General features: G+C 42.6%; 1 protein-coding gene across 14 annotated transcripts in view; it reads left to right on the top strand.

Moving 5' to 3' along the window:
* The window catches only part of LOC107993953 (nucleolysin TIAR), a 455,817-nt gene that overhangs the window by 336,915 nt on the left and 91,145 nt on the right, over positions 1 to 27,757 (top strand). For 13 of the 14 annotated variants that reach the window (XR_009833413.1, XR_009833414.1, XR_009833421.1 and 10 more), the window contains one exon: positions 13,885 to 13,972. Coding sequence is in view for 4 of the 14 variants with exons in the window: in XM_062087124.1 (XP_061943108.1) it covers positions 13,885 to 13,972 (88 nt within the window). In the remaining 10 variants the exon portion in view is untranslated. Of the gene's footprint in view, positions 1 to 12,611; positions 12,691 to 13,884; positions 13,973 to 27,757 lie in introns of those variants that run through there. The other variant, XR_009833422.1, reaches the window with a different exon arrangement.

Genomic DNA, 27,757 nt, shown 5'->3' on the forward strand with positions numbered 1-27,757 from the left:
TCCACGCGCGCAAAAAGCCTCTCTTTCCAATGGCCCGTCGTGGATGTATCCGCACCACGACGACCACCACGACGACGACGACGACGACGACGACGACGTCCCGCTAAGCGGCGCCCGCAAAAGCTGTCGTCGGTGGTTTCCACCGAGTTTTTAGACTACCTAGATCGATAGGAGCGGGTGGACGAGTGTCGAAGAGGACGATCGGGAAAACGGGCGCAGGGTGTAGCAGCGGATAGTTGGGGGTAGAGGTGGGTGTGAATAGGTTGAGAAGTGGTGGACGCCACTTTGTGCTGCATCGACATGAATTTGTATTCCTCGGGAGCTGGTCGGTCACCGCTTCTCCCTCTCTCTTTTTCTCTTTCTCTTTCTCTCTCTCGTGTCCGCGTCGCAGCCTCGAGCTCCTCTCTCTCTCTTTCTCTTTTCTTCCTCCCACTTTCCATACACACATACCGATCGACCGATCCATCCCTCTTTTTCTTTCGGAAAAGGCCATGTAAAAATACATCCTCCCCTCCTCTCTTTCTCTCTCTCGCCGCTTCTCCCCTCCTCCTTCCCCCACTTTGTCTCAAAACCGACACGACACTTTGAATATAAAAAGAACTTGACGCCGTTCGGATCGATTCGACATCGATTCGACATCTCTTCCGTACATTCGCATTTGGACGAATTAAGTTTTGAAATTGGATTGGACGGAGGTTTCTCTCCTCGGTAATAAAGGGGAATAAGCGTGTTTTACACGTGTTGATCGGGAAAGGTGGTTACGCGATCGGTTTAAGTAGCGAAATCCCTGTTAAGCCGGACGGCTTTTTTTTGCGCGGCTGCTCGACTTTTGCATTAATCTCTTTGGTAATTGTTTTCAGAATTAGACCATTTATTTCCTCCCAGTTGCCAACAGATTTTTCCCAAGGAGGAGTAATAACAAGGGTCTCTTGTCCGCGTTAATAGAATAAAACACCGAGAGACACCGTTTTCCGACCATTCCCGTGTTACGACTCGTGTATTTAATGATAATATATCGTAATAACATTTTATCCGTTGTTAAATTAACGCGTTATCTTTATATTCATATCGTCAAAAGGGCTGGGAAATTTAATATACGGCGGAAAGGAGATTACATCGATACGAGCCAGATTTAATTCACGTGTTTAATTAACCCGCTTCTAAAACTTGGACCCGCGTTTAACGTTTCAAGATTATTCGTAGATATAATTGAAACGAATTACGAATTGTTAGAAGAAATTTCTCTACTCTTTGTTATCGAAAGAATTCGAAAAAAAAAAAAAAAAAAGATCGATAAACATCGAGTTGTGCAATTCGATCTGACCAAAGTTCCGCTTAACGATCTACATATATATATATATTCATATCAAGAGAAAGTGATTGGGGGGAAAAAAAGTCGACCGCGACGTGACACTCGGTGAACCCTGTAATCGCGATCCTCTTTTCGATCATCGTAAAAAGAGCATTTCCCTTTCCTGTCTCCTCTATCACTTGCCCCGAACTCCTCCAACTGACAGGCTTCCGCCTACCATCGCTTAAACCCGACCCCAAAGGGTGGTCAACGCAGTGGTCGATACTCGACATCGGTGTTCGGCCACTCGCAAACATTTGCCCTGTAATCGACGAGATTTCACCGAAGTAATGGATCAAGCTAAAGTTAATACTTTACACACACACACACACACACACACACGTACACATATACACACATATATATATTATATATTATATATATATATACAGGCGTGTTGACGTTGTTAACTTATTAGGCTGGACGGAGTAGTTGGAAGTCGGCCAGGACCTATTCCAATGATAAATAAGAATCCACGTTTAATCGGTGGAAAAAGCGTTCGCTTTACAAGTTATCCGAGAGAGAGGGGGGAGAAGGACACCGCTATTGCTTTAGTGGATGAAGTAGGTTTTCAACCGAGATTAGAATTTGAACGATATATCAAACGTTTAATCCTTTCACCGGTCAAACCTAAAAATCCAATGTGCGGGAATGGGGATTTATACCGGTTTACCTTTCCCACCCCGCTTTTTTCCTTCTTTCTATTTTTATTCCGGCTCGCAATATCAAGACTCGATGGTGATTTTTCATTTTTCCGGTCCCCGCTAATGAATTACGGTCTCTTAACGTTTCTTTCAACCTTCGCCGAATTATCGAGAGAGAGAAATTGCTGCTATAACCTCGATACGGAATTCTATCGATCCGCCAGCTGTCTAAAATATACTAAAATCCTTAATTGCCTCGTACGTAATTGCGTGTATCAATTAAATCAACGTGATTACGGTTATTTAAAATTTCTTGGCCAAGAATTTCCGCTATTTCGAAACGGGTTTAACGGTGGACAAAGAACGAGTAAGCTTCCCAAAATTTAACAAATCTCCCTGCTTAACCTCCCATACAATATTTTTACCAGAAACTGTTCAGAATCCCGGGCGAAGAAAAAGCCACGTTCATTTCTCTCCCCCGAGGAGATTACAACATCGCCCGAATCGCATTAAACTGGCAGCTTCGCGGAGAATACGTATCCCTTTAGCCGCGAAATAAAAGCAAGAAACGCGGAGGCCGGTCTGACGCATATTTGACGCGTGCTACGACTCGAAATTAATGTCTTGTCATCCGAGTATCTTCGTGGCAATGCGAACGGATCGAGCTTCAACTTTCCCTATTACGTATCACGTTTTCGCGTAAATACGTACGTACTTGCGTTCTGTACGATACTTAACCTCCAAAAAAACACGCCGCGCACTCGTTTCACGCGTGACACGCTGTGTATAAATACGCGTACGTGTTCGCTGCTGGAAAAAAGTCTGGACAAGAAGGGAAGACAGAGAGGTAAGAGGGATCCTTCGCTAGAACCGTTTATCCCCACCTTAGACGCTTTGTTGACAATCCGAAACCACACGTTACTAGTAGAAAAGCTATGATTTGAATCGGATTAATGTATGCGGCGCTCTAGAGACAAAAATGCGCGTGAAAATAGCCGTTTTCTCCTACGTAAACCAATCAGATCCCAGATTCCTTCGCGCAGAGTTGACCACTAATCGATCCGTCGAAAAAGTTAAAAATTTCGAATAAAGTTACTTTAATCGCTTATTAAAATGTTTAAATAACATTTATTATAATTGATCCGCTTTTCGTATAATCTCCGTTGGAATTACAATTATTTGCGATTGTTATTATGTTTCGAACAATAAATTATAGAAGTAACTTTATTCGTAACTTCAATTATTAAATTTTCACCATCACTGTTTCCAGAAGTGAACAGTAGACGAATCAAATTACCAAAATGCGCCATTAATCCGGATGCTTCGCTCATAACTGTGTAAAACTTGCACAGGTAATCGGGATCGTTTTGCTAGAAATTTTCGCACGTTTTATCGCGTTTGTCTCTCGCCTGTCCTCCCCTCTCCCTTTCTCGCGACACTTCACCGTAACAGCGAGCCACGTCGATGGATGGAACGTATCCATAATGCGACGAGCTTAGCACGCGCGTGTTAGGATCGTGCCGGTACAACCGGGCAGATTGAGGCTTAGAGCGACGGCAAACAGCATCAATTTGGCATTGCGCCACCACGCACGCTGATGGATACACGATAGGTGTTTATATACACTTCTCTCATACGTTCACAGATCCTTACGCACGCGTACTCGAAACGTTGTCCCGCTGCAGACTTAATTAAGCTGATTCGAGGTTAGGAGAGATCCTAAGCGTCTAATATTCCTTTATTTTTATCTTTTTTATTTTTTCCTCTAGTAGCATGCATATATATATATATATATATATATATATATATATGTAAAGAGAGAGAGAAAGAGAAGAATTTTCATTTCGAAAAATATTATTCCCGTTATTTCTCTAATTTGCTTCATTCTGGCAAGCGATATTATTTACCATCGATTCTCTTATCGAGCCACTTACACACAGAGCCGGGCAATTATTATCGGGGAGAATGTGGAGCAGCCGCAACAATGGGAAAGGAATTGGCGGTGATCGATAAACGCATTTCAGGAAATGTGCAAACAAAATTTAGTAGTATCAGTGGCAATTTGTATCCGATGGTATTGTGCATACGTGTTGTACATTGACTGCAACTGGAATTCGAACTAGGCATTAACTAACGTGTGACATTACTGAACTACTTAATTAAATCGTTTCAATGTATGAATGCACCGTTGCGGTAGGAACAAATGTCGACGCTTACGCGAGTCGGACGTAATCGTTGATCGATCGATCGACCTATTGTCCTCGGGATCCTCCTGATTTACGAATCCGATCTTGTTACAATTCGACGACGGATAAAATCGTTCAAGACGGTACGTGCGCACGAGACGAAACGGATTTCGAATCGAGAGGGACGAGATAATAATTATCGCAAGTTGAATTTCGCGATTTAACGCGTATCGAGCGAGAACGTAAGCGACGAAGTAATATATAATTTGCATTTATTGCCCCCTGTCTTCTCAATTATATATGTGTTTAACTAAATTGGCGATCGGTCATTTCTGGCAACGCATCTATATCCCGCTTACGGAAATTTATAGCTAAAATTGAATACTCGTAATGGAAATTCGCAGATTACTCGTGCTGCATGCGTATGGATTACGCGTTGAAACTATATACGTAGTTGGAAACTGGCATTAGTCAAACGTAGCTTTAAATGCATTTTGGGCCATTCCATTAAACTGATTCTACACAAACGTTACTAAATAGGGGAAAACCGAATATTGATAATAACGATGATATTTGCTAAATGCGTCAATACTTGACACTTGCCGCTTACGATCGTGATATACGAAGAATATAAACGAATTCATGCCGGAAGAAATAATATTTGTACAGTAATATTTAACAAATAACGGAATATTTATTTATTTATTATTTATTTTTATTTATTTATTTGTTTGTTTATTTTTTGACTCTTTACTCTTTGCATTCAATGAAAAACCAAGTTGAAACAATAAAAATCGGAAAGCCTCTTTTATGTAACGTAGCAACGATTAACGTCACGTATATTGTACGCAGGAAATTGCATAGGAAATTACGTCTTTCCTGTGAATACGTCCCGCACGAAGTAATCGAAACGTCTGTACGCTATTTAGTTGATAGTTAAATCATTTCGAAATAATATAAATAAAACAGATATCTGATTAATTTTCAATTTACTCCATCCATGTTTCTCTTCGTTTGCCAATTTCAATTTTCATTTAATTTGAAAATTAATCAAAGTTTCTTATTTCTTCGCAAATAAAAGTTTCAACGCGCGTTGAAATCGCGAATTTTTTTTTTTTTTCACATAATAAAATGTAACGCCTCGTACACACGAGGAGACGCCTACGACTCTCGATCGGAAATTATGGGTAAATATGAAAGCATCCGGCTGGAAAACATCGCTTATAAATGTACCATAATGTCTCGATCCGTTCCTCTCCTTGGAGCGTTGAAGAAATCAATGGAAGGTAAATCAGATTCGGTTCTTCTTTAATCAACCGTGAAATCAAATTTTAATAAAAGAGACCGCACCCCGTTACTCCTGAAACCTTGCTTCGACGAATGAGTCGAAGGAAACTTGACAAATAACCAACCTTTACACGCACGTTTCAAATTTTCTTTATTTACCATCGCAAAAATCGTTCAAATCATTCAAACGCAATATCAAAGAATCGTCCTGATTCGCACTTTTCTATTCATCATCGCACGCTTTTATCCATTAACACGCGTGTTTCAAGTTTTCTATCATCGCAAAAAAATCATTGGAAAGGAAGCGCAACAGAAACATCCTGATCCCATCTATTATTATCGCGCAAAGTTTCTAATTATCGTCACACACGTCGGGGGGAAAAATCTGATCCCGATTCAGGATCATCCCACTCGAAAGCACTTTTGCCAAATAATATCGGCATCCGATTAGATGGCGTGATGGACGATGGCCGGCAATGAACATGATGAGCGAAGGGAGAGCCGCCTCCAGAATATGGAGAAAATCCGAGGATGAACGTAGCAACGGGCAATTCCGGCCCGTTATCTACGCTCGTCTAGGGACAATGCATCATGCATCGCGTTGCTGCCGTCGTAGAATCCATGGTATACCATCGGCCGTAGCGCCCAGTTTGAGCTATGCATTGGCCAATATGTCGTTCATCCCCTAAATCACGACGATTTACAGTTGAGCCAGGCCGGCCGGCCATCGCTATCGATGCCGGCCCTCGTCCATAACCTAACCCTCTTTCGTTTGTCACACCATTGACGAAATAAAAACTGCCGCATGGAGAGGAAGGGTGATACGAGTGGGCCTGCATCCACGCTCGCTCGCGTTTTCCGCTCTTCCTCGCGCTTTGTTCAAAAGCGATCGACCAACAGTTTACCCGTATTTCGTTCGGACAATAACGTGTCAAAGATAACGTTGGCGGACAAAGGGGAGAAATAGGGCCAAGCTGTTAGGAACGGAAGAAAAGAACGATACCCGGGATCGTAACTGTTTGTCGCGTCCCTCGTGAGCGTAACACGCGTTTCGCGCCGTTGGTTAAACTGTCTCTTTTGTTCCGCTGTGAAAAAAATTTTCTTTTTTCTTCTTCTTTTTAAATTTCCATATTTCGAAAATAATTGTGATGAAATTGTATGTTGTACACTCGTCTATAACCAACTCGTGTATTATCGATTAATTCACGCGTCAGAATTTCGAGTAGCGCGAAGAAACGCATATTGATTGGTGCATTACCGCCGCGATAAACGTTATCGCGTCTTTTAATACCGTCAGATTCGAAGTAATAAATGTCTAAAAGGTTTTCCATCCGATTGATTTTCCCACCGCCGTTTTCGCGGCCAGTTTCGACGCTTCGTCTACGATTTATTTAACGGGAATAATTTTGATCGCGTTTCAAATTACTTTATTATTTCTAGAATCAAGCACACATATATACACATATATGTACACAGACATATATATATATATATATAGGTCGAGGAACATTTCCTGAAATTTCGAACTAAAAATTTGTCAAATAGTAGTGATTTGTACACTTTCGCCGGAGGATAGAGGAGCAAACGATAAATCAGGAAATATTTTAGTATTTGTCAATGATTTACACCGATCGTAAAATCGTCGAATACCACGAATAAGAATTATTCGAAGCGGTGTCGCGGAAAAATATTATAAAATCGTTTCTTCTTTTTTTTTTTTTTTCCTTTCTTTCCCCTCCCTCCTTTCGTTCCAAAATTATATTTACATACACCGTTTCTCGCGTTGGATCGAGCACGAATCGAGCCCGATATTCGGTTGCTCGATATTCGATATTTTAAATCGTCGATCCCCCTCGTAATAGAATCCGTAAAATTCTCGTGGAACCCCGATTCGACCGGCAGAGACCGACAATTTTTCGCCGCGGGACAATCATTGTTCGCGCGATTCTTGCCGGCGGAACGATCAATTTATCACAAAGTGGTTCTATTATGCGTCCCTCCTCCCCTCCCCCTCCCCACAATACACTTGGCATTGTTATTGGGGGGGCCAGAAACGCAGCGAGGGCGAGACAAGCGAGAGGGCAGCCGTCGAGGCGAGGTGAAAAGGCGGCCTTCCATTCCAAACAAGCGGGTTAATTGAAGTGGCGCATCAATCGTTAATTCGAAACGTCATTAATTAAGAACTTGATTATCCTTCGTTACACGGTTTTAACCGTTGACTCTTTCACAGGCCCCGAAAATGAGATTGCATCCGTTAATTCTGTTTACCCTGCATCAAAAGGGAGGGTACTTTAAAAAACTGCTCGAAAAATATTTTTTTCACGAATTCGATTCCGACTCATCGACGATTTTGAAGCAGAAAAAAGATCGATTTGATCCCGGTTTCTCCTTTTGGCGTCGCGGATGAAGTAACGTGCGTGTAAAAATTCATTCGACCAGAAACGGTCGACTAAACCTCCGTTTCGGAGGGAGAAGGGATCTGGCTCGGGATTCCTACGTTAACTGTTATTACCCTTCCGCGAGAAATAGATGAAGAATCGACGAGGAAACGAAGGGGCGAGGTCACACGGCGGTGAATACAAATGCGAGAATTAAGCGTGAGAATTGGCCGCAACTCGTTCAACGCTTTGCGTGATTGGTTGGATTTTAAATCGGCCTCCTTTCGATATGGATTTCGCGACTAGTGATCGTATTTTATGGTTTTTTTTTTTATTCTTATGCTCCAAAAACACGCGTGTCGCAATCCTTTACGACGATATCCTTAAAATTAAAATCGTTACGTTGATTCGTGCGTAATATTCTTTCGTTTCGATGAATCACAATACGATTACAATTTCGAATAATTGTTAACTGAGCGAAATTAATTAATTTTCAAACGTGTGAAAAATAATTGTTTCGACGTAACACGATAGTTAAAATTTTAAATCCTTTCTTTTGAAACAGTTTACAGATTAAAATTAGGTATATACAGATTTAATCTGATAATCTGATCGGTGAAAATTTATTAAGAAGCATTTAAATTTCGAAAAGTAGAAACTTTCTTTTTTTTCTTTACATATTTGATTTGATTTGCAAAAATTTGCAAAACTGTATTAAAATTAATTTAACGTTGTGTCAATCTAGCCATTGATATTTATGGATTAATTTTAAGCTATCTTATAATACAATATAATGATATTACTAATAACATTCCTACGTTTTAATTGGCAATCTTTTTATTCCTTTCAATCTTCGATACGCAGCAGTATGTCCTCTTACAGTGCTTTTTTCATTGTATAATTTTCAATTTTATTAATGAAATTCGCTTAATGAACACTTTTTCCTTAATATCTGTTTCTTCAAAAACACCATTTCCAATCCTCAAGTTCCAATTTATTGCACGTTTGTCAAATTCGAAGCGCTTTCTTAATTAATTGCCTGCTACCTCAAATCACAAATATTTGTATACTTGTATATTTATATTATATCCTTTTTATATTACATCGATTATTATGTATTTTCTTTCTTACTCCACACTAATTAAATTCTTGATTCTTTTTATATATTTAATCACATTTTCATATTATACAAGCAAATCTCCATACGAGCTCAAGACAAAAAAAAAAAATAATTTCGTCCAGTTAGCTTCATTCAAATCACTATGGCGACGTTCGGATTCGTAATTTAATAAGAACGCGTATGGAAATCCATTTAGAAAATTGTGCGTGTTGGGGAACGGAGGATATAATATGCAGAAACGAGCGTGGGTGACAAACGCTTCCTTATCACGAGGCACGCAACGATAAACTCGACTCCATCAAACGAGCACGCACACGATACACGATAGATACGAGCATTGTATTATCGGGGACGGCAAAATTATAAAAACAAAAACTCGCATGCGAACGAGTTATCTAAATATTCAAACCCGCGATGTTATATTTTACGCTTTAAAAAAGAAAAAAAAGAAAAAGGAAAATATCGTTCGCGTGCGAGCAAAAAATTCCATCAAATTCGTTCCAAGGTGTGACTCGTTTCATCAACGATACGAATAACACCCGTCCAAACGATACCTTGTCCAATTTTCGCGTTCTTTTTTCCAAAGGAGAGGGGGAAAAAAAGAAAAATAACTTTCAATTCTCGTGATCGTTGGCCAGGTATTAACCGCGGACAGATGCAAGGGGAGGCATCGAGGAAACGTGACGCGATTGTAAAAATCGTATGCGACTGCAGGAAGAAGAAAAAAAGGGAGGGAAAAAAAGAGGAAACAGGTCAGGGAATAGAGAATGGCCTCTCGTGTCAGCTGCGTGGTGACCCATATCTCCTTACCTCGGAGTGGAAGCCAAGTCCAGGCTTATGGGCACCACGTGTGCTCACCGATGCGCCGCCGAGGTCTGCAACCGACCGACCAAACCGAGATTCGATTCCGTTCACCCCGCTACCTTTTCCAACGATTAATAGAGAGATCTGGCCCCCGTCCCGCGCGTTTCGATTGTCCACGATGTCTCGCCGATCTCCCTAAATCAACGTTCGCAAAATTAAGGAAATCCTTGATGCACGGTTTCATCCATTTTCTCGATTCACCATCTATGGGATCGCGCACGACTTTTCTGCCGCGACCACCTCGCATTGTCCTCCTTCAATGGATCCGATTTCTATCCTCCCTTTCTGTCCTCCCCTCCAACGACCATTCCATTCCTTGGTTTTCTTGCTCGAGTATATATATGTATATAGAAACGTAAGTCGTCGGGCTCCGCGTATTATACGAATGGATACGTATATACTTGGATATACTTGGTATTGGGACCAAGAAGAAGAAAGTCCACGGTTGGAAATTGCCAGTTTATCTTGGGAAGACGTAACGACGACTTGCACCGAGATTTGTATACCGTTCGATTGTGCGAGATGTCCAAAGGGCAACGATTTCGGGATGTTGTAAAATTTTGTAGAAACTTGAGAAACTTGTTTCTTTTCTTTTTTTTCTTCTCTTTTCGAAAATAGGATGATCGAAACTTGAAAACTTGCCTCGCGATAAGTTTTAAGACGAAGGGGAAGAGCGAATGCACTCCTTTGCGTCTTGAAGAATTCGTAATTCTTTTCTTTGAAATTATTTTTTGAAGATGTCGAGAATATGTTTGAAAATGATATCGATTTCGAAAGACTTTAGGGGGTTTAACGTTTTTCAGGGTTAATGCTCGCGATAAATTTTATACGGGCGGACAGCTAATAGAAAATTCAATAACGTTCCTATGCGGTTCTATATTCCGCTGTATATATATATATATAGAGCTCGGGTACTCTTTATAATAAATATGACAATAAATAGTACGGAAGGATCGTTGAAAATCGCACGTTCCTATATTTTATCTCCGCTTCTCCGCTTCCCTCCATTTATTTCCGTGTCGACATGACTGAACCGTATCAGAAAGTGATATAGACACGAAAGCGGCGGAGACTGGTAGAATAGAAGCTGTTACGTTTCCAGTAATAATTTAGTGGATATCTTGTCTAGAAAGACCCGCCCCGTCTGAGAATCGAGTGAAGAATGTTCAACCAAGGTCGTTTGTATATCAAAATGATTTATGCGCGTTTGCGGAGAGGAAACGTTTCGATATAAGACGGGAACAACTCTTGCCAATTTGTAAACGATACGAACTTTTATCTCCCTATCCGTTATGTTTGTAACGATCGAGTTGTCCTTCTCTATCGCACAATTGCCTACTAATTTAATCCGTATAGTAACACAGCTTTCGCTCTCAAATTTCGAAGAACGCCGAAATGTTTCTAATTCGAGGGAAACAATATTCGGAGGGAATACGGGGACCAAGTATACGCGATATCAAGGTCGAACTCTCGGAAACGAAGCCGTGGGCAAAATAAAGTTTTGTCAATTTCCTGTTGATTTCCTAATAGTCCGTAGATCCCCGATAGGCCACGATAGGATGGTGTCGGTAGTGGAGCACGAGGAGGGAGCAAGATGACGAGGTCCGGACTAATTCACGAGAATGGGCCAGTGTGCGAGTGTGTGTGTGTGTGTGTGCGCGCACCGGAACCTCCGGCCACCACCGAGGATAGACCATCAAACCGATTGTAATCAGACCACCCTCCGTTTCCAACGCCCCCTCCCCCTTCGTATTTTCCTCTGGCGAATACCTCTCTCGTCGTGGTAACTGACGCCCAGCTTGGCCACCTCCTACGGCTCTAACACGATTTTCGACTACTCATCTTGACCCAGCCTTCGCCAAATAAAACCGCGGGGGAATGGGGGAGGGAGGAGGTTTGATGAAACGAGTGAAAAGTAGGGAACAGAGGGAACAAAAACGGAGCAATTTTGTCCATTCCATTCCATCCTCGTGTTTCCATCCTCCGATCGAATCGAGAACGTTCTCTTTTCTTTCCTTTCCTTCTTTTTACGTTCGAACCAAAGCAAATGCAACGACGAGACAACAGGTGGCGAGAAATTTTGTAAATAAGTAACGGCCAGCGTAGGGGGAGGAGCCCGTTAATAGCGGGGTCGCGTATTGAAGATCGATAGGCAATTTAACCGCGAAGGATTAGGATTCGCTCCCCTGCGAAAAGGCGAGGGGGCCGAATCGAGTCGAGTCGAATCGAATCTAAGCTAACCAACCGGATGATCGAGTCGACCTTTTGCGATCGAACTGAAATTCGTAAGTCCAAGTTGTGGGCGGGGGAGGGAGCAGCGGGCGGTCTGGGAAAAAATGCAAATGGGGTCAACAAACCGGGCGCGTCAATAGTAGAAACGGGGAATGTACCTTAAAACTGTGGAGCAAAGTGGAGCAATTAGGGATAGAGTAAACGAACCAGATTTCGCGGCGGGGAAAATGCATATTCAGCGAACCCTCGCCGTGGAACAACCGGCGCCGCCTCTCCACCGCTAAAATCGACGATTTTAAACCGCGTCTTTCCTGCTTTGGTCGCGCGAATATTATTTATCGCCCTTACGAAATTTCTTAATAACTCGGCGTTAAAGATTCCTCCCATAACTCGTCGAGAGAGAGAGAGAGAGAGAGAGAGAGAGAGAGAGAGAGAGAGAGAGAGAGTTTTTCTCGATCTCGGTCCGAATCACCGCCTCGACGGAGTTTTTCACGGTTTTCGCGCCAACAACAACAACAACAACAACCCAATTTTGCACCACCCGATATTTCCACCACGTCCACGATGTGCGAATGCATCTCGCCTATTATTCGCTTGTTATCGCTTACGGGGAATAACACGTTTAATGGTAATTGTCGTCTAATTTAATATGGGGCGTTCGTCGATTAATTTTATTCGCAACTCGCGCGATCCCACGATCGATACACACGTCGCAACGCCTCCGTATCGAAATCCACCACCACTTATTCGATCGATCAATTTTCCGTTTCCGAGCGTCGAATGCCGAGTGTCGTGTTTAGATTTTTAGGTTACCTCGCTCGTGTTGTTGATATTAATTTCGCGAGAATAAACGGGAAAAAGAAATTGACGAGAGTTCGAAAGGATCGGAAGGAAAAAAGAAAGGAAGAGAAACGCGAAAAATAATTTTCGGGTCGGAATGCGCTTCTTAAATATTACTCTTGCTACGTTCTCTGGTTTGCTTGACAAACAGTGTGCGCGCGGCTCCGCGCAAGATAAACAACTTCCTCTCCTCCTCTCCCCTCTCGAGCATCGACGGAAAGATATTTTCGGTTATTTTTACACGACGCAATCTAGACGTTGACTTTTCAAACGTGATTTTCGGTTTCAATTGAATTTTCTTGGCGAAACAAGGGATGGTGGAGGGGAGGGGACCTCCATTCCCCTTCCCCCTCCCACCGAAGGTTTGCATAACAAAGCAAGAACACGGTCGGGCCGCATTTGTTCGAATACACGGGATTTTATCTAACCGTGTCTAAACTGGACCAACCGCCGTTAAATTACTATTGCAATTTTAATAGAAACAATGAAAGCATGTTTACCTTCGCGTCCAATTTTGCGCTCGCCCGCTGTTCCACAACACAAAGAGCCGCGGAGCCGAATATTTAAAGACTAAACAATACTTTTCTGATTTCCTAATTTCCAGGTTATATATACGTCCGAATATTTCGAGCGTGAATTAATTCGTGGTATCGGTGTAGCCTTTTATCAGCCTACAAATTTATGCAATTTTATACGTTTTTATCGGGGACACGGGACGGAGATAAAAGATATATACGGAAACGGGTGTTGATGATCAAATCAGTGATAGATGTTTGCAAAAAAAAAAAGAAAAAAGAAAACTTCTCGTTTATATCTCGCCACTGTTGAGGATTGAAATCGAAGCAAGGAATAGATTTTTTATTTTTCCTCTTTTTTCTTTCTCTCTCTCTCTCTCTCTACGAAACGAATCGATTGTTTCTATCCGTCCACATCTCCTCTGTTCCGTTATTCTGTTTTATCTAACGATTTATATCTTTTCCAGAACACTACCACATATTCGTAGGAGATCTGAGCCCGGAGATCGAAACGCAGACCTTGAGGGAAGCCTTCGCTCCTTTCGGCGAAATCTCGTAAGTCCTCTTAATCTCGCTCATTAAAGCCGACTTACCTTCCTCCTCGTCGCGTACGAGTGATAATATAACGATATTACGTGAACACTCGTCTTTCGCGCGTGCAATGTTAACCAATACCGTGGTGAGTTTCAAAAAAAAAAAAAAAGAAAAAAAACTCAATTCAATTTCATTCGAGAGAATTTCACAATTATTATTCTTGACCAATGCGTCTTATCGAAAATTGTTATAAACGTTGCAACTGCGCTCTATTCGAGTAATTATCGATCGATCGATTCATTATCGTTTGTCCTCGAGAAAAATGCTACTAATTATTAAAGATCTTGCCAAGACTTATTTCAAAAGACGCATTTTAAAGTCATTTGAAAGAAAGCAACGGAGTCATTTTCGATGATATTTTTATTAAAATATGTCACATGTCATATTGAACATTTTGTCTCTTGGATCTTACGAATTGTCGCGAAAAAAAAGAGCAAAACATATATATATATATATATATAAACGTGCTCGTATTTCACAGCTTTCATTAAATTTCAAAATAACGATAAAATTCCATAGTCCAATGGCATCGGTATTTAACGGGAGCAAAATGGCCCATCGCATTTGCGCTTCGTGGGGATCGTAGATGGCAAAAATTTTCGGTTTTTAACGTTCGATCGCGGTGAAAAAAAAAGAGAGAGATAAAACGAAGAAAGCGATAGAAATCGTTATACGCGGTAACATGTGCATACGAAGCGTAAAATTTATGAAGTTATCGATGTCACGCGTATTTTTAATTTATCGTCCAAACGTATATATAAGTATATACGTATATATATTTATTTTTTTTTCTTCTTTTCGAATCCACGTGGCTGTTTAAATATTCATCGCGCTTCCAGTCGTAAAATCACATTTGCCGAAATGCGTGTTTTGTTATTACGCCCGCATGAAATATTATATTCGGCCGCGACACGGGGATGCCGTCGCCGTGCCGTACCGTAAATGATATTAACCGTTTCGCTGATATTTTAACATCGAAATGACAGCCGGGTATCGATCGAGTGTAAAAAAAAAAAAAAAAAAAGGAAAAAGAACGTTCATCGAGTCGGGAGAGCCACCGTTCCCGTTCGTTTATCGAATCTGGTCTAGCATATACGTATATAAATTAACGCATTTGCGTATCTTTGTTTGTACGCGTTTCAATGGGAAACGGTGTATAATTATAAATTAAGCGGCGTGGATTTTTCGGATAAAAAGGAACACGCGGATTCGGATTCGGACGCCTCGGCAAAAGGATCAGTCGATATGATTCGATTAAAATTTCGGTAAAATGGTCACAGTGGTCACGATGAATCCATTGACACGTTCAAAATACGCGAAAACCCTTGACGATACACTTTCCAAACATTGAATTACATTTTAACCGTTCATAAAAACGAATTGAACATTTCCAGCACTATTCTCGAAAGCGGAGCTCGAAAATGTTCGAAATAATCGTACATATATATATATACACATATATATCGTACGAATCCGATAGAACGGACGAAAACCGACAAAAAAAAGGTGAAGTAACAAAAAACAGCGGAAAGCTTTAAGAGAATTAAAAAAACTAGGAAAAAAAAAAAACTAATCTCGAATAATGCACCCGTACCTCCGGGGGCGGGTACGCGTGTTCGATCGTGGAATGGTATTTTTCATACAAATAGGCACTACACCGTCGAAAAGGGGAGGAAAAGAGAGAGAGACAGTTGCAAAAAAAAATGGAAGGAAAAAAGAAAGGAAAAGAAGAAGAGAGAGAGAGAGAGAAATAAAATAGTAGCGCTCGTTTAAACTCTGACATTTGGTGGTACCCGCTCTTAATCTCCGAAATCCTCGCGTATCCCCGGCAAGCGTTCGTTTGACAGGAAAATCCGTGAGGGGCAAGTTCCGTGAGATCGTGGACTTGGATCTGAAATCCGAACTTAGAGGTGACATTTCCGCTGTTCCGCCGGCGAAACAGCTGGGAGCAGAGGTGGTGGTTAGATAGGTGGGTAGGTAGGTAGGTAGGTAGGTAGTGCTCGTGTCGGTTGGCGCACAAGGAGACGGGAGAAAAATGGGGCCCTCCGGAAAAATCGATTCAAACTCTCTCCACGAGTACCTAAGCCGCGCTTTAAAAAGCTAGTGAAAAATTGCCAGCGGTTTCCCTCTTTTATTTTGTTTTCCCGCGCCGCCCCATGCTCCCCCCTTGTCCACCGCCTGCCTTGCCCTCCTTCCATCCACCTTCCACTCCTCGCCACTTTCTTCCTCCTCGCCACCGGCCTCGCCAAACCAGGACCTATTCTTCTCCACGCGTGCGACGCGTTTCCAGTGCAACACTTTCGATCGAGCTGCACGCACGACGCTCGATCGATCCCACGAGATACCATTCGCGATTCTCGCCCCGTTAATCGAAGTAATTTAATTTTTTCGGAGGAATTTCGGAGGAGATGCGATTAAAATCGCATGGGTGATGGAACGGGGATAGAGAATTTGTTTAGAAAAAATATCGTCGATATCGCGAATAATTCTTCTTAAGCGGCCCCGTTAAAAATTCTCTAATTACCCGTGGAAGAATTCTCGTATCAACACATATACACACGCGCGCCAAGTTGAATCGTCACACACGCCGATCGTTTGTTAACCATCTCACCCATCTCTAAAACTTCTGCGTTTCAAACTTCGTAGTTACGTGCTCCGCTCTCGCGTATTGTCACAATGCAGACAATGACATTTGAGTTTTTAAGCTTTTTTTCAGATTTTTCCTCCGCGCGCGTGTGCGTGATGTATCGCGGGTACGTGACTGGAGAAAATTAACAACAACGAGGGGAATTAGAGAAATACGAAAAAAGAATAAAATAAGCGCCCTCTCTTATTATCCTTTACGAAAATAAAATACTCGATCGATGTTACTGCCAATTCATTGAAAAATTCATTAGAGGTTCGCGCGACTTTTCGAATTTCTTATAAAGTTATCGAATACGCGATTTTAAAAAAAAAAGCTATCTCTTCTCGCTGATTACAAAAAGTATCACAGCACGAAAGGCAATGCTAACTGTACGAATGGTATGCGCGGTTTCAATTAACGCGTGTGCACATCCGTTATATCGAGAAGCGGAATTCTAGCTCCTCCTCCTCTCCCCAGAACTCGACACTTGCGGTCCGTGTATTTTGGGCAATCCGGTACAACGGTTAGGCCGTTAATATCGCGGCTTGATCTCAGCTGGGGGGGAGAAGCAAAGCTCGCTTTCGGGTTTAAATGGCTAAGTAAGCTCTTTCCCCTCGCTTTTCCACCCCTCGCCAACCGCACCTTGCCATCCCTGCACACGCGGATGTCAGAATATTATTTCCCCTCGTGGAATCATCTTATCGATCGTCCTCGTCACCAACGTCACTTTCTCCTCGCGTTTACCAACCACTTCTCGCACCACCTTTCTTTTCCACAACTTTTCGCAACGTGTAAAATTTCGGTTACGCGGAATTACACGTGGACGAAGGAACGGTCAGGGAAGGAGATTCGGCGAAAGTGTAACGAGGAGAGGTCGGACGTGTCCCTCGACAGCGAGGAGGGAACGCGAGCTGCGAGATTTCGTTTATTAATATTTAACTACGGCGGAAAGATTAAAAAGTTTCAGGAATTTTAATATAGCCACCCCCGGGGGAGTCGTTTCCCATACGAAGACCGTTGCCAGACCGAGTTTCCCCGCGAATAAACACGCGCGTGTACAGGGAGGGAAAGTTGTGAATATTTGTGCGCGCCCGCTAAATGCGAACGCGGAGAAGCTGATTTCGCGTAATAAAAAGGATCGAGAGGGGAGGGATATTCATTTCCAGCCAGTTGATACGACTTCTTTTCCATTTTCTTTCCTTTCCGTTCCGTTGTTAAAAAGAGATTATTCAGAAAGAATGTTTTTAACGAATTTAAAACCGTCGAGTGAGAGAATTTCTTTCGGGTTTACGATCGGCGTGGACACAGTGGACAAGGGTTGGCCGTTAACGCTCGATCGGACTCGGCCTGCGACAACTGCGTCGTCGTGAAAGTTTCTCGCAAGGTCGATCGTACGAGCTGTTGCCGAAAACGCAACGGTCGTCTCCTTTCTTCAAACTTCTCCTTTGATGTTCGTTTGTTATTGCCATTTTCCACTCGCTTCGCCTTTGCTTTCTAATCTTTGTCGTTGATGCTCGTTTATTGTCGCCAGTTGTCACGAGGAGTAATAACAACGACCAACGCGAAATTTCTTCGCGAAAGGGAGATCGTTAAAAAAAGCGCGATGGAAAATTTCGAAGAAAATTCGATTATCCTCGATAAATTGGCGTCGATTTTGATTCTAATTTTGTTTTATGAATGCGGAGAGTCTATAGGTTATAAATAGGACAATGTAATTCGATAATCTTCTTATCAAAAGCTGATTGGTCATTGAAGATTTCACGTGTACACGGAGTGTGGTAGCCGGGAGCTTATTGCACGCAGAATCTAATCGGTAGCGGAGGCAAACATTTGATTTCCATGCGAATCCGTGTAACTGATTTCCAATTAAGGTTCGATGGAATCATTTATCTACTAATAATCCGAGATAAATCCGGGAGTAACAAACTATTCGTATCTAATCGTGAAAAAGATTAAAGTTGATCGCATTATTAAAGTACAGGGGGAAAATCTCTGTGCAATCTCGATCGAGTCTTTCTTCCTTCTATTACAGATATGTGGTCTGAGTATGTCGCGGCAAGTCTGATTCGTCGAGTCTCTATAAATAAAGGAAAAATGTTCAACTTTGAACAACTTTGAAACACGATTTTGGCAAACACGGAAGGCCAAAGAGTGTTCCCACGAGTATTCTCAACTGTTACAGAAATTTTCAATCGGTCGGAGAAACGTTAATTAATAAGTTCCACTCGTGAAATTAGAGGGGAATTCGGTGATAGAGATCCCTGTTTCGGGGAAAAGAATTTAAGGCTACGCTTTTCAGATCGCTCTGCAAACAATGTCTCGAACGACGCACAGTTATAATATATATATATATTATATATATTATACCTGATCTCATTTTTCAACCGTTACTTTTTCGAACTTGCAACGTTTTTTCCTCCTTCTTTTTCCCTTTTTTCCCCCTTTTTTTTTTTCTATCCTCCACGTCGAACCACTCCCGGCGACAGCGGCGAAATTTATGCATGTACGACGATGGAATAATATTTTTACTCTCCCATCGACCCCTACCGCGTTCCAGAAATAACACGGTGGCAACGCGAAAAACGCTTTTCAAATGTCCTCCTTAAAATCGCACCGAATACCAGCTGCTATTTCTTGGCAGACGTAAAGAAGACTCGAAGAGTCTTTGGTATCGTTTGGAAAGAAAGAGAAAGAGCGAGGCCGCTTTACCTCGCAGATCGTCGCGGGAAAGCGTGTGACTGGGGAGGAGGGGACCGCGGTGAGTGGAAGAAAGAAAGAAAGAAAGAAAGAAGGAAGGAAGGAAGGGCGGTCGGAAAAGTTGACAACCCCTGAAAGTTTCGACACCCTGTAGAGAAAGCGACGGCTCGATTAGTTTGCAAACGATCGTACTTTTGCCCAAGATCTTTATCCGTAAAAGTACGAACAACTTTCGCGTTGTTATCGGTTAGGCGCGGAGATGGGGGGATACGACTTCGGTTCAATTGCAATGTCCGGACATAATAATTCAAGCTTTCGCTGTTTCCTCCCGTGTTATTCTCCTTTTTTATTTATTTTTTTTTCTCTTCTTTTTCTTTCACTCCCCTTTTCTTTGCTCCCGTTCCGCTCTTCAAAGGAAGGTGGTGGAAAGAGTTCTTCTTCCTCGCCCGTCTTTCACGGCGATCGCGGCGCGCAATTGATGAGCAGCGCGCTCGATAGTTTCGCCGATCGGAAGTTTTTTAATTGCGCCGATACAGAATTGGACTTGGACTTTTTCAATTCTGCGACGAATATATATGTGTTTCATCGTTTTAATTGAGCTATTTTGTCCGTCATTATCCGAGCGGTGGATCGTTTCGGGATTATTATTTTTCTCTTCTTCTTCTTCTTCTTCTTTTTTCCCCCCTCCCATCTCGATTGTTATGTTACGTGCCCCGGGGTTACGATATCGCGCATATATAATTTTAATCTACAATCGCCGTAAGTTTTAAGGCTTAGCTTTTCGAACGAAGAAAGTTTTGCTCGATTATTTCGAAATAAACCAGGTCCGATCGTTCTGTTAATTCGATCGCTTGGAATAATTCGAGTCAATATCATTACTCGCGTTACGCGGAATCTCCCCTTCTTTCCCAAATTTCCTATAATTTCCCTTCGGATTCGATGGTTTTCTTCGTTTGCCGGGGCACATGTCAGCCCTTGTATGAGAAGCAAAACCCTAAAGTGGACGAAGGATCAAAGCAAAATCCGACGAAATAGCTTACCCCACCGGATATCGAGTTTCGAGGGTGGAAGAGAATTATTACTTACAGAGCTTTCACTGGCTGCGTACTTACTTACCCTCTTATTGGCTATCTCAAAGCATTCCAGTATTTCACGTACTACCGAATACTGCTATTTATGTATTGTACACACACACATACATATATATTTTATTGTGTATTGAAATAACAATGATTCGTACGATGATTATTATCGTGTATCTTATACGAGTGTACATTTGAAAAAGAAAAAAAAGAAGAAAAAGAAGAAAAAAAGATTTTGCATTTTCAATTATTCATTTTCATTGATTTTATATTAATAAAATAAATGCGGGTCGGGTGTTTACATAATTTGTTATATTTACGCGAGATAAAATAAATTATATTTGATATTTTAAACTATACGTTTTTGATATAATTAAATAAATGATATATGTATTTCGATCGAGGCGGTATTATTATCATATTCGAAATTAATTTAATTAAATGGAAAATATTTACAGAGGAATATTTAATATAATGTATAATGTGGAATATTCGATGTAGTATAATTGTATTCATATTAATGCTCACGCATACTAGAGAAATCATTGCTTTATACGCGTTTGTTAATAATGGCGTTAACGAATTGATCGTCTTTCGATATATTTATATCTAAAACGCGCTGCACGATCGATACAAATCTATAAGGCATACTTTATTTTATTTATCGTTTTATTTGTCATTTATATCCCCGTTATTTTTTTGTAAAATTTTTTATCGAGATATCCCTAAACGTTTCTATCTGCGTTCTCTGCAATTATTTGAAATTAATCATAATAGAAACTCTCTACACAAATGGTTCATTTTCAATTCGAAACGAATGATTTCTCGTCCGCTTCACGTCGTTCTTCGTTTGCTCGATTCGAAAAGTATGAATTATTTCCATCAATAAATATCATATTGCGATTCTCTTCAACATATATATATATAATCGTAACTGTTTATTATATTTATTTCTATATATAGTGTGATCTTGACAGGAATATGTAGAGAAAAAATTAACCAGAACAATCGTAAAATAGTTGCATAAATTATAGATGGTAATCGCATCAATTGTAATTGATATTTTACAGAAAGATCGTTCCATAGATAGAGAATTTGTTTAGAGAGGTCTAGAAAGATCTATATGGTCGAGAATGTTGCGAATGTGCGGTCACTTGATTTATTACCCTTTAAGATTATCACTCCTTCTTGTACCAAGAACTATCCTCCATCTTCACTCTCTAACCGGCTCTTAGAGCTTCTGTCCTACCTCTCTCAGTGGTTTCAGACTCCCTGCCCCGGTTTACAAACTGAATTCACAGTCTAGAGTTTTGACCAAAAGTTGAAATTTATAGATCACTCACAATCCGACCTGCGATGCTCTATTTAAGTATAAATACTCTACGATTAATGATAAAATATTCTTACTTATAATAGATTATTAATCAACGCAAAAGCATGAAATTGAATAAATTATATAAATAGAAAATTACAAACAAAACTTGGATCTTTCGAAGTTAAAAATCGCGAGAATTAAATTGAAAATTTCGTATCAAAATACCGTCAAAAGATAGAGAAAATGCCATCGAAATTCCAATTTGTTTTATCCCGATATCTCGATCGGTTGCCGAGATATAAGCTTTCAAACTGTTCATATAATTAACACGTTAGGAAAATTACGAATGGATCCAGTGACCTGCATAGTTTCCTAGAAGTGCGTACTATTTCTAGGAATTGCGTCTGTCGCTTGTCTGGGATTTGGAATGGAAACGAGAGATCCGAGAAAGCGATGAGAAAATAATTAAATAATTAAAAATTATCCTTTTCTTTGCACGATGATATCTCGACAAGCGAAAATCGTATGGGATAATTTAACGATCGTTTACTCGTTGAACGAAAATTACTCGTAATTTTTCGTAATTTTAATAAGATATAATCGGTCTTAAGGTAAATATCTAAAATACTATTTTCTTTAAACGAGAATATCTAGGGAACCGGAAGTCGTATCGGAATAATTCGAAGAGCGTTTTAAAGGGCGAGATATCGTGCTTCTAACGATCTTGGACTCGTCGACCGGAAATTATTTTCTTGAAAGTTATTCAAATTTTTTCTAATTTTAATAAGGTTCGATGTTTTATTTACTTTGAATAAATTTACTAATTGATATCCGCTCACCGCAAAACGAATGGCAACATCATTTTTCTCGTAACATTCACAGAATTACGCTCATATAGGGGCGTCACATCGCGTTGAGGGGCAATAGAAGGTGGTCGTAGAGGGTTGATATTCCGTGAAATGATTCAAGGAAGTCGGCGAATAATGCGCCTCGCTGGTTCGGCGGTAGGCACTTAAAATCCAGGAGACCTGGAGTCCTTTGCCTCCGGTCTGAACGCTCTGGGATTCCATCCCAGATCCCGGTCCCGGGTTATGGTAGTAATAGTAGCCGGTCACCAGCGGCCGAATCCACCGAACGAGCGGTGCACTCGGACTTGAGACGTTGTCAGGGTTTAAATCTTACCTCTCTTACCCCCAACTCCCTACATCATCGCCGCCATCCTTTCCTCTTCGTCCCCCTCCGACTTCGCTACGACCATTGCTCCCTCTCTCTCTCTTTCTCTCTTTCTGTGTCTATCCCCCACGGTGGTCTCTCTCGACAAACTGACCCGTAAACTTAGCCTCACCCTGGCCATTTTCTCTCTCTCCCTCTCTCTATTCTTCTCTGTCGCTTTCCCGTGTTCTGTCTCGTTTCGACCAATCTTCTCCTCAGCCACGAGCAGCACAGGTTCCTCGGCAAATAGTCAAAGAGAATTCGGTCCAACGAAGCGGTGGCATAGTTATGACCGCCTTTAACGTACCCACGAATGCCGCATAGGCTTCCAAATTTATCGTTTCACCCAGCTAGCGCAGGATAGGTTGACAAGCGAAGACGCATTCGTTCGTATTCGTCAATTTATCGAAGATATTTCTCCATTCGGGGAACAAAATGCGATTCCTCTGCATACGCACACCGCTAATTTGATCCAATTTAATCGAATTAATCGATCGAAATACTCGCTGTAAACTCGTGTAAAAAATGCAGTGACGGAAGTTTTTCCTTTAAACGGTTTTCCAAAGTTGGGGAAGGAAAACAGTTTGCGGAACACGGAGGGACACGGGGAGGGGAGAGGGGAGATGTGTAATGGGTCGACTCTTCCGGTAGGAAGTTTTCAGGATGTTTGACGGCGGGGTTGAACTGGCCGAGCATGTCTGAGGTAGGGTTTACGTAGGTAGTAGGTCAACGAGTATGAAATTTCAATGAGGCAGCTACTCTCCGTCACCACGGAAGAATCCCTCGGCACGCGTATAGTCCACCGGGGGCTGAAATTATGCTTAGAGTCTGAAATATCGAGCGACTCGGGGAGAAGAGGCGTACGAGCTTTAGCAGATGGAGCGGCGAGGGAGCGAGCGAGTGAGAGAGAGAGAGAGACGGAGATGCGGCGGTAAAAGGGAAAAAAGGAGGACGGAAAGATCCGGTAAGAGGCCGCATCGTGAATTCTCTTTGTAAACCCTGCTAAGGATCTCCCCGGCTACTCCTTGGCCTCCGTGCAGATAGAGGGAAGAAGATAGGACTGAGGGACATCCAAAAACAGCCCACGTACGAGTCCCGCTTTGAAGCTCGATATCTTGTTTGCCAGAAGTCGAACCCGGTCGAAATCAATGTTACGCGCGATTCTTGTCTCGAAGCTTTTTACCTTCGTTATTTTTCTCCCTTTCCTTTCCTCTTCTCCTCTTTTCCTTTTTTTTCTTAATTTGCTTTCCGTTCACGTGACCCCGAACAACCAACCGAGTTAAATCGTATCTACGGAAATGTTCTTCTTTCTTCTTCTTCTTCTTCTTCTACTTCTTTTTTTTAAACTGCGTCCTCGATCACAGAGCGTCGATCGAGAATCGACGCCGAGAAGGGGCGAGATTGCCCGATTCCTTCCTCCTCCTTTCTCTATCGTGTAATATTAAACGAGCGGAACGTAGCAAGTCCAAGAGATTGACGACTTTCTTCCTCCCCTTCGAACTTCATTCGAAGGACAATAAAGTCTTTCGTACTTTACATGCATCGAATTTTATAGCCCCCAAGGCTTGGGGCGAGGGGGAAAAAGGTGGACTCGACTTGGAGTTCGGGAAACGCTGAAAAACAACAAAGTTGAGGGAGGAAGGAGAAGGGGGGATTGGGAGTCGCGACGGCGAAGAACGAGCGAGTAATTAAAAATAATTAAAAGTAAAAGTAAAGGAGGAAAAGCCGGGAGAAAGAAAACGGAAAACGGACAAAGGTAAAAAAAAGAAAAAAATTAGGAATAGCGGTATAGGGTGGAAGAGTACTTTGCTCATTAGGTTAGAAAAGTGTGCCCTCGTGACGCACACACTCTTCCACTCTCCTAGGTTTTTCAAGCGAACGTCTGTCTCTTTCTCTATACGCCTCTTCCTCCCCGTGTCCGGTTTCGCTTCTGAAACCCTTCCTCTCTCTCTCTCTCTCTCTCTCTCACTCGTTCCGCTATCTTATATTCCTGACTCGTTCGTGGGTTAGAGAGGAGAGAGAATAAAAACGGAGGAGAGAAAGTAAGAATAGGAGGGTCGATAGCCTGGGTCGTCCACCGCGTCGACCTTACCTTAAGAGAAAGAGAAAAAGAGAGAGAGAGAGAGAGAGAAGGCCTCGAAGTGGAAGAAGCGCGTCGACGCTGGGTCCAGGTCCCTCCACTTGTTGTCCGACTAAAATATTCAAGCCACTCGACGGCACAATGATATGTGTCCGCCCTTCTCCCTACTTGGCTCCTCTCTAGCTTTCAGTCTAGCGAGTCGAATAGGTTTCCAAGGCTCTCCTCGAGCTACTTCCAATTCGGCTCAGTTTGCCGGATATCCTACGACCTGGAAAACCATCCCGCTCGTCGCCGCCACTCACACAAACACACAGCATCTCCAGAGAGAGAGAGAGAGTCACTCGTGTCTATCCGGTGTTAACGTATTCATACCGGTTGCCCGGTATGAATCGTGCCGATGGTTGGAGTGAGGGAGGGGATGGATCCTCCCCTGGTACGTAACTGGCAGATGCAATCAGGAACAGTTCACTAATTCCGCTCGATGTATCGGCACCGATTTGTTGCCTTCCCGGAACTTGGTAATCAGTATCGTTTCCATGAATAACGTCGTTCAATCCAGTCCCGCGATCCCTCCGCTATCGATGCCGCGGTTCTTTGTCCCCCGAGGAAGGGCGAGGATCGATCTCTTCTTCCTCGCTCGAGTGCGACGAAAAGATTTGAAGTCGCGTTCGAAGCAAAGTTTTATTTATTCGCAACGAGAGGAGGGAAATTCTCCGGAATTATTTAGAAATAAAAAGAGGGGGAACGTTAGAAAGCTTGGAACGATGTCCAGTTCAAAGTATCGAGGAGATCTGGAAGGAGTGAAAAAGAGCGACGCACGGGTGGTCCATCCATTAATCCGGTTGGGAAAAGGAAACGGATGTAATAAACGGATGATCCGTCCGATATGTACATACTTTCAATCCGTAATTACGGATCCGGGGTATGGGTATGGGTATGGAGAAAAGAGAGGAGGACAGGGGAGAGAAAGCTGGCCGGCACTCGGGCTGCTGGCGGGCAGGGACGCGATGTTCAATTGGCAACTTTTTTCATTAGCGCATCGAAACCGAAGCGAAGGTGGGCGCGCGGGTGGTGGGGCAGGCCTGCTCTCCCGCGTGCGTGCCGCGCGAGGAGAAAGAAGCGGAGCCCGCGTCCCTGTTGGCGGATGTCAGTGGCGGCGCGGTGCTTGGCTCGGACAAAGAGTGGTGCCTCGAAAGGGAGATGCGGAATGAGAGCGCACCGGCCACGGAGAAACGGATAAAGGCAGCGACGCCGGGTCGGACGGTATTCACGATCGGACGCAACACGTAAAACGATGCAGCCCCAGAAACGGCGGCAGCGGCAGTAGCAGCACCACCACCACCACCTGCCTTTCTGTGAAACTGCCTTTCCCCTGCTTCGCCAATAACGCACACCTCTCCCTGTGCAAAAAGAGCGAGCGAGAGAGTGAAAGGGGGGACTGGCTGGTGCGGCACGGTAGATCGAGCGGCTAACAAAGGGACAGAGGGAAAGCTGTGGCAGGGTGACTGAAGCTGTGTACGTCCACGCTGCCGGAGACGAGATGGGAGGAGGAAGAGAGAGAGGGGACGAGCGAGAGCTCTTTGAATACAACCGCGATTCGTGTCGGTTCGTTGGTCGACCGAGGCTAGCTCGAGGGGCCGAGAGCTAGCTCCGAGCTCCGCGGAGGAGGAGGGGGAGGAATTGGTACGAATATTTAAATGCCGAGGGATTTGAAAAGACTCTTGTTGGACGTTACGCCCCCCACCTTTCCCCCCCGACTCCACCTATCGCCCAGGAAGAGCCTTGAACGTAGAATGCTCGCAACTCGGACTTGTCTAAAAAACCAACGAAAAGAAGGAGGAGGTGGAGAATCTGGAGAGGGATGGAGAATGGTAAAGGAAGAGGGCGAAGAGGAAGGAGAAGAAAGACAGAAAGCGGGAGTTGGCTGAGTCCAAGTGTGCGTGTGTGTGTGTGTGTTCGTGAATGAGTCCGTGAACGCGCGAATGTCTGCAGTCAAAGTTGCGGAAGCCGGGGGAAAGAGGCAGGATATTAAGGACTGACCTATTCGCGTGAACTTCTAGGTTTTCTGTGGTTCCTGCCGAGAATGGCGGTTCGCAAATTTTTTTTCACTCGAATATTCCCTCCGGTTCGCGGTCAATTTCCTTCCCTCCACGTTGCTAATTGAACAACCCCCTCTTGGAGATAAGGCGGTCTCGAATTTTTATTTATTCCAATTTATTCATCGCGAATCTCTCTTTTCCCGCCAAAATAATGGATTATGGTTCGATGTTATCAAATTTTCGATTTTATTTTTTATAGTAAATCGGACAGTAGTAGCGGCGACGAATACTTTAAGGAATTTGAAGCTCGATCAATCAAAAGTTTCAAACTCGATAAGTTGCGCGCTTTCTTTTTTTTATTTAAATTTCAAAAAAAAAATTCGATAAAATCGATACCCGACGTAATCAATCATGTATCAAGGGGAGGAATAAAATTAATAACCGGCCGAGTAATCTACTCGAGAATGTAAGAGAGCGAAGAAGAAAATCGAGGATTGTAAGATTTAGAGATTTAGAATTAGTGTATTTACACGTATGTGGAAGTGGCAAGAATTCACGATCTTATTCGTGGATTAACAATTTACGCGTGGAGTGAATTTTCTCGTTGCCTATAAGTTTCGAGCTCTGAGAAATTTTCGCGATTCGCGTCACGAACGTGCGATTGAATTTGGAATTTAAGATTTAATTTATCGATT

This window comes from Apis cerana, linkage group LG1 (assembly GCF_029169275.1).
Source record: "Apis cerana isolate GH-2021 linkage group LG1, AcerK_1.0, whole genome shotgun sequence".
In the NCBI taxonomy this organism is placed as follows: Eukaryota; Metazoa; Arthropoda; class Insecta; order Hymenoptera; family Apidae; genus Apis; species Apis cerana.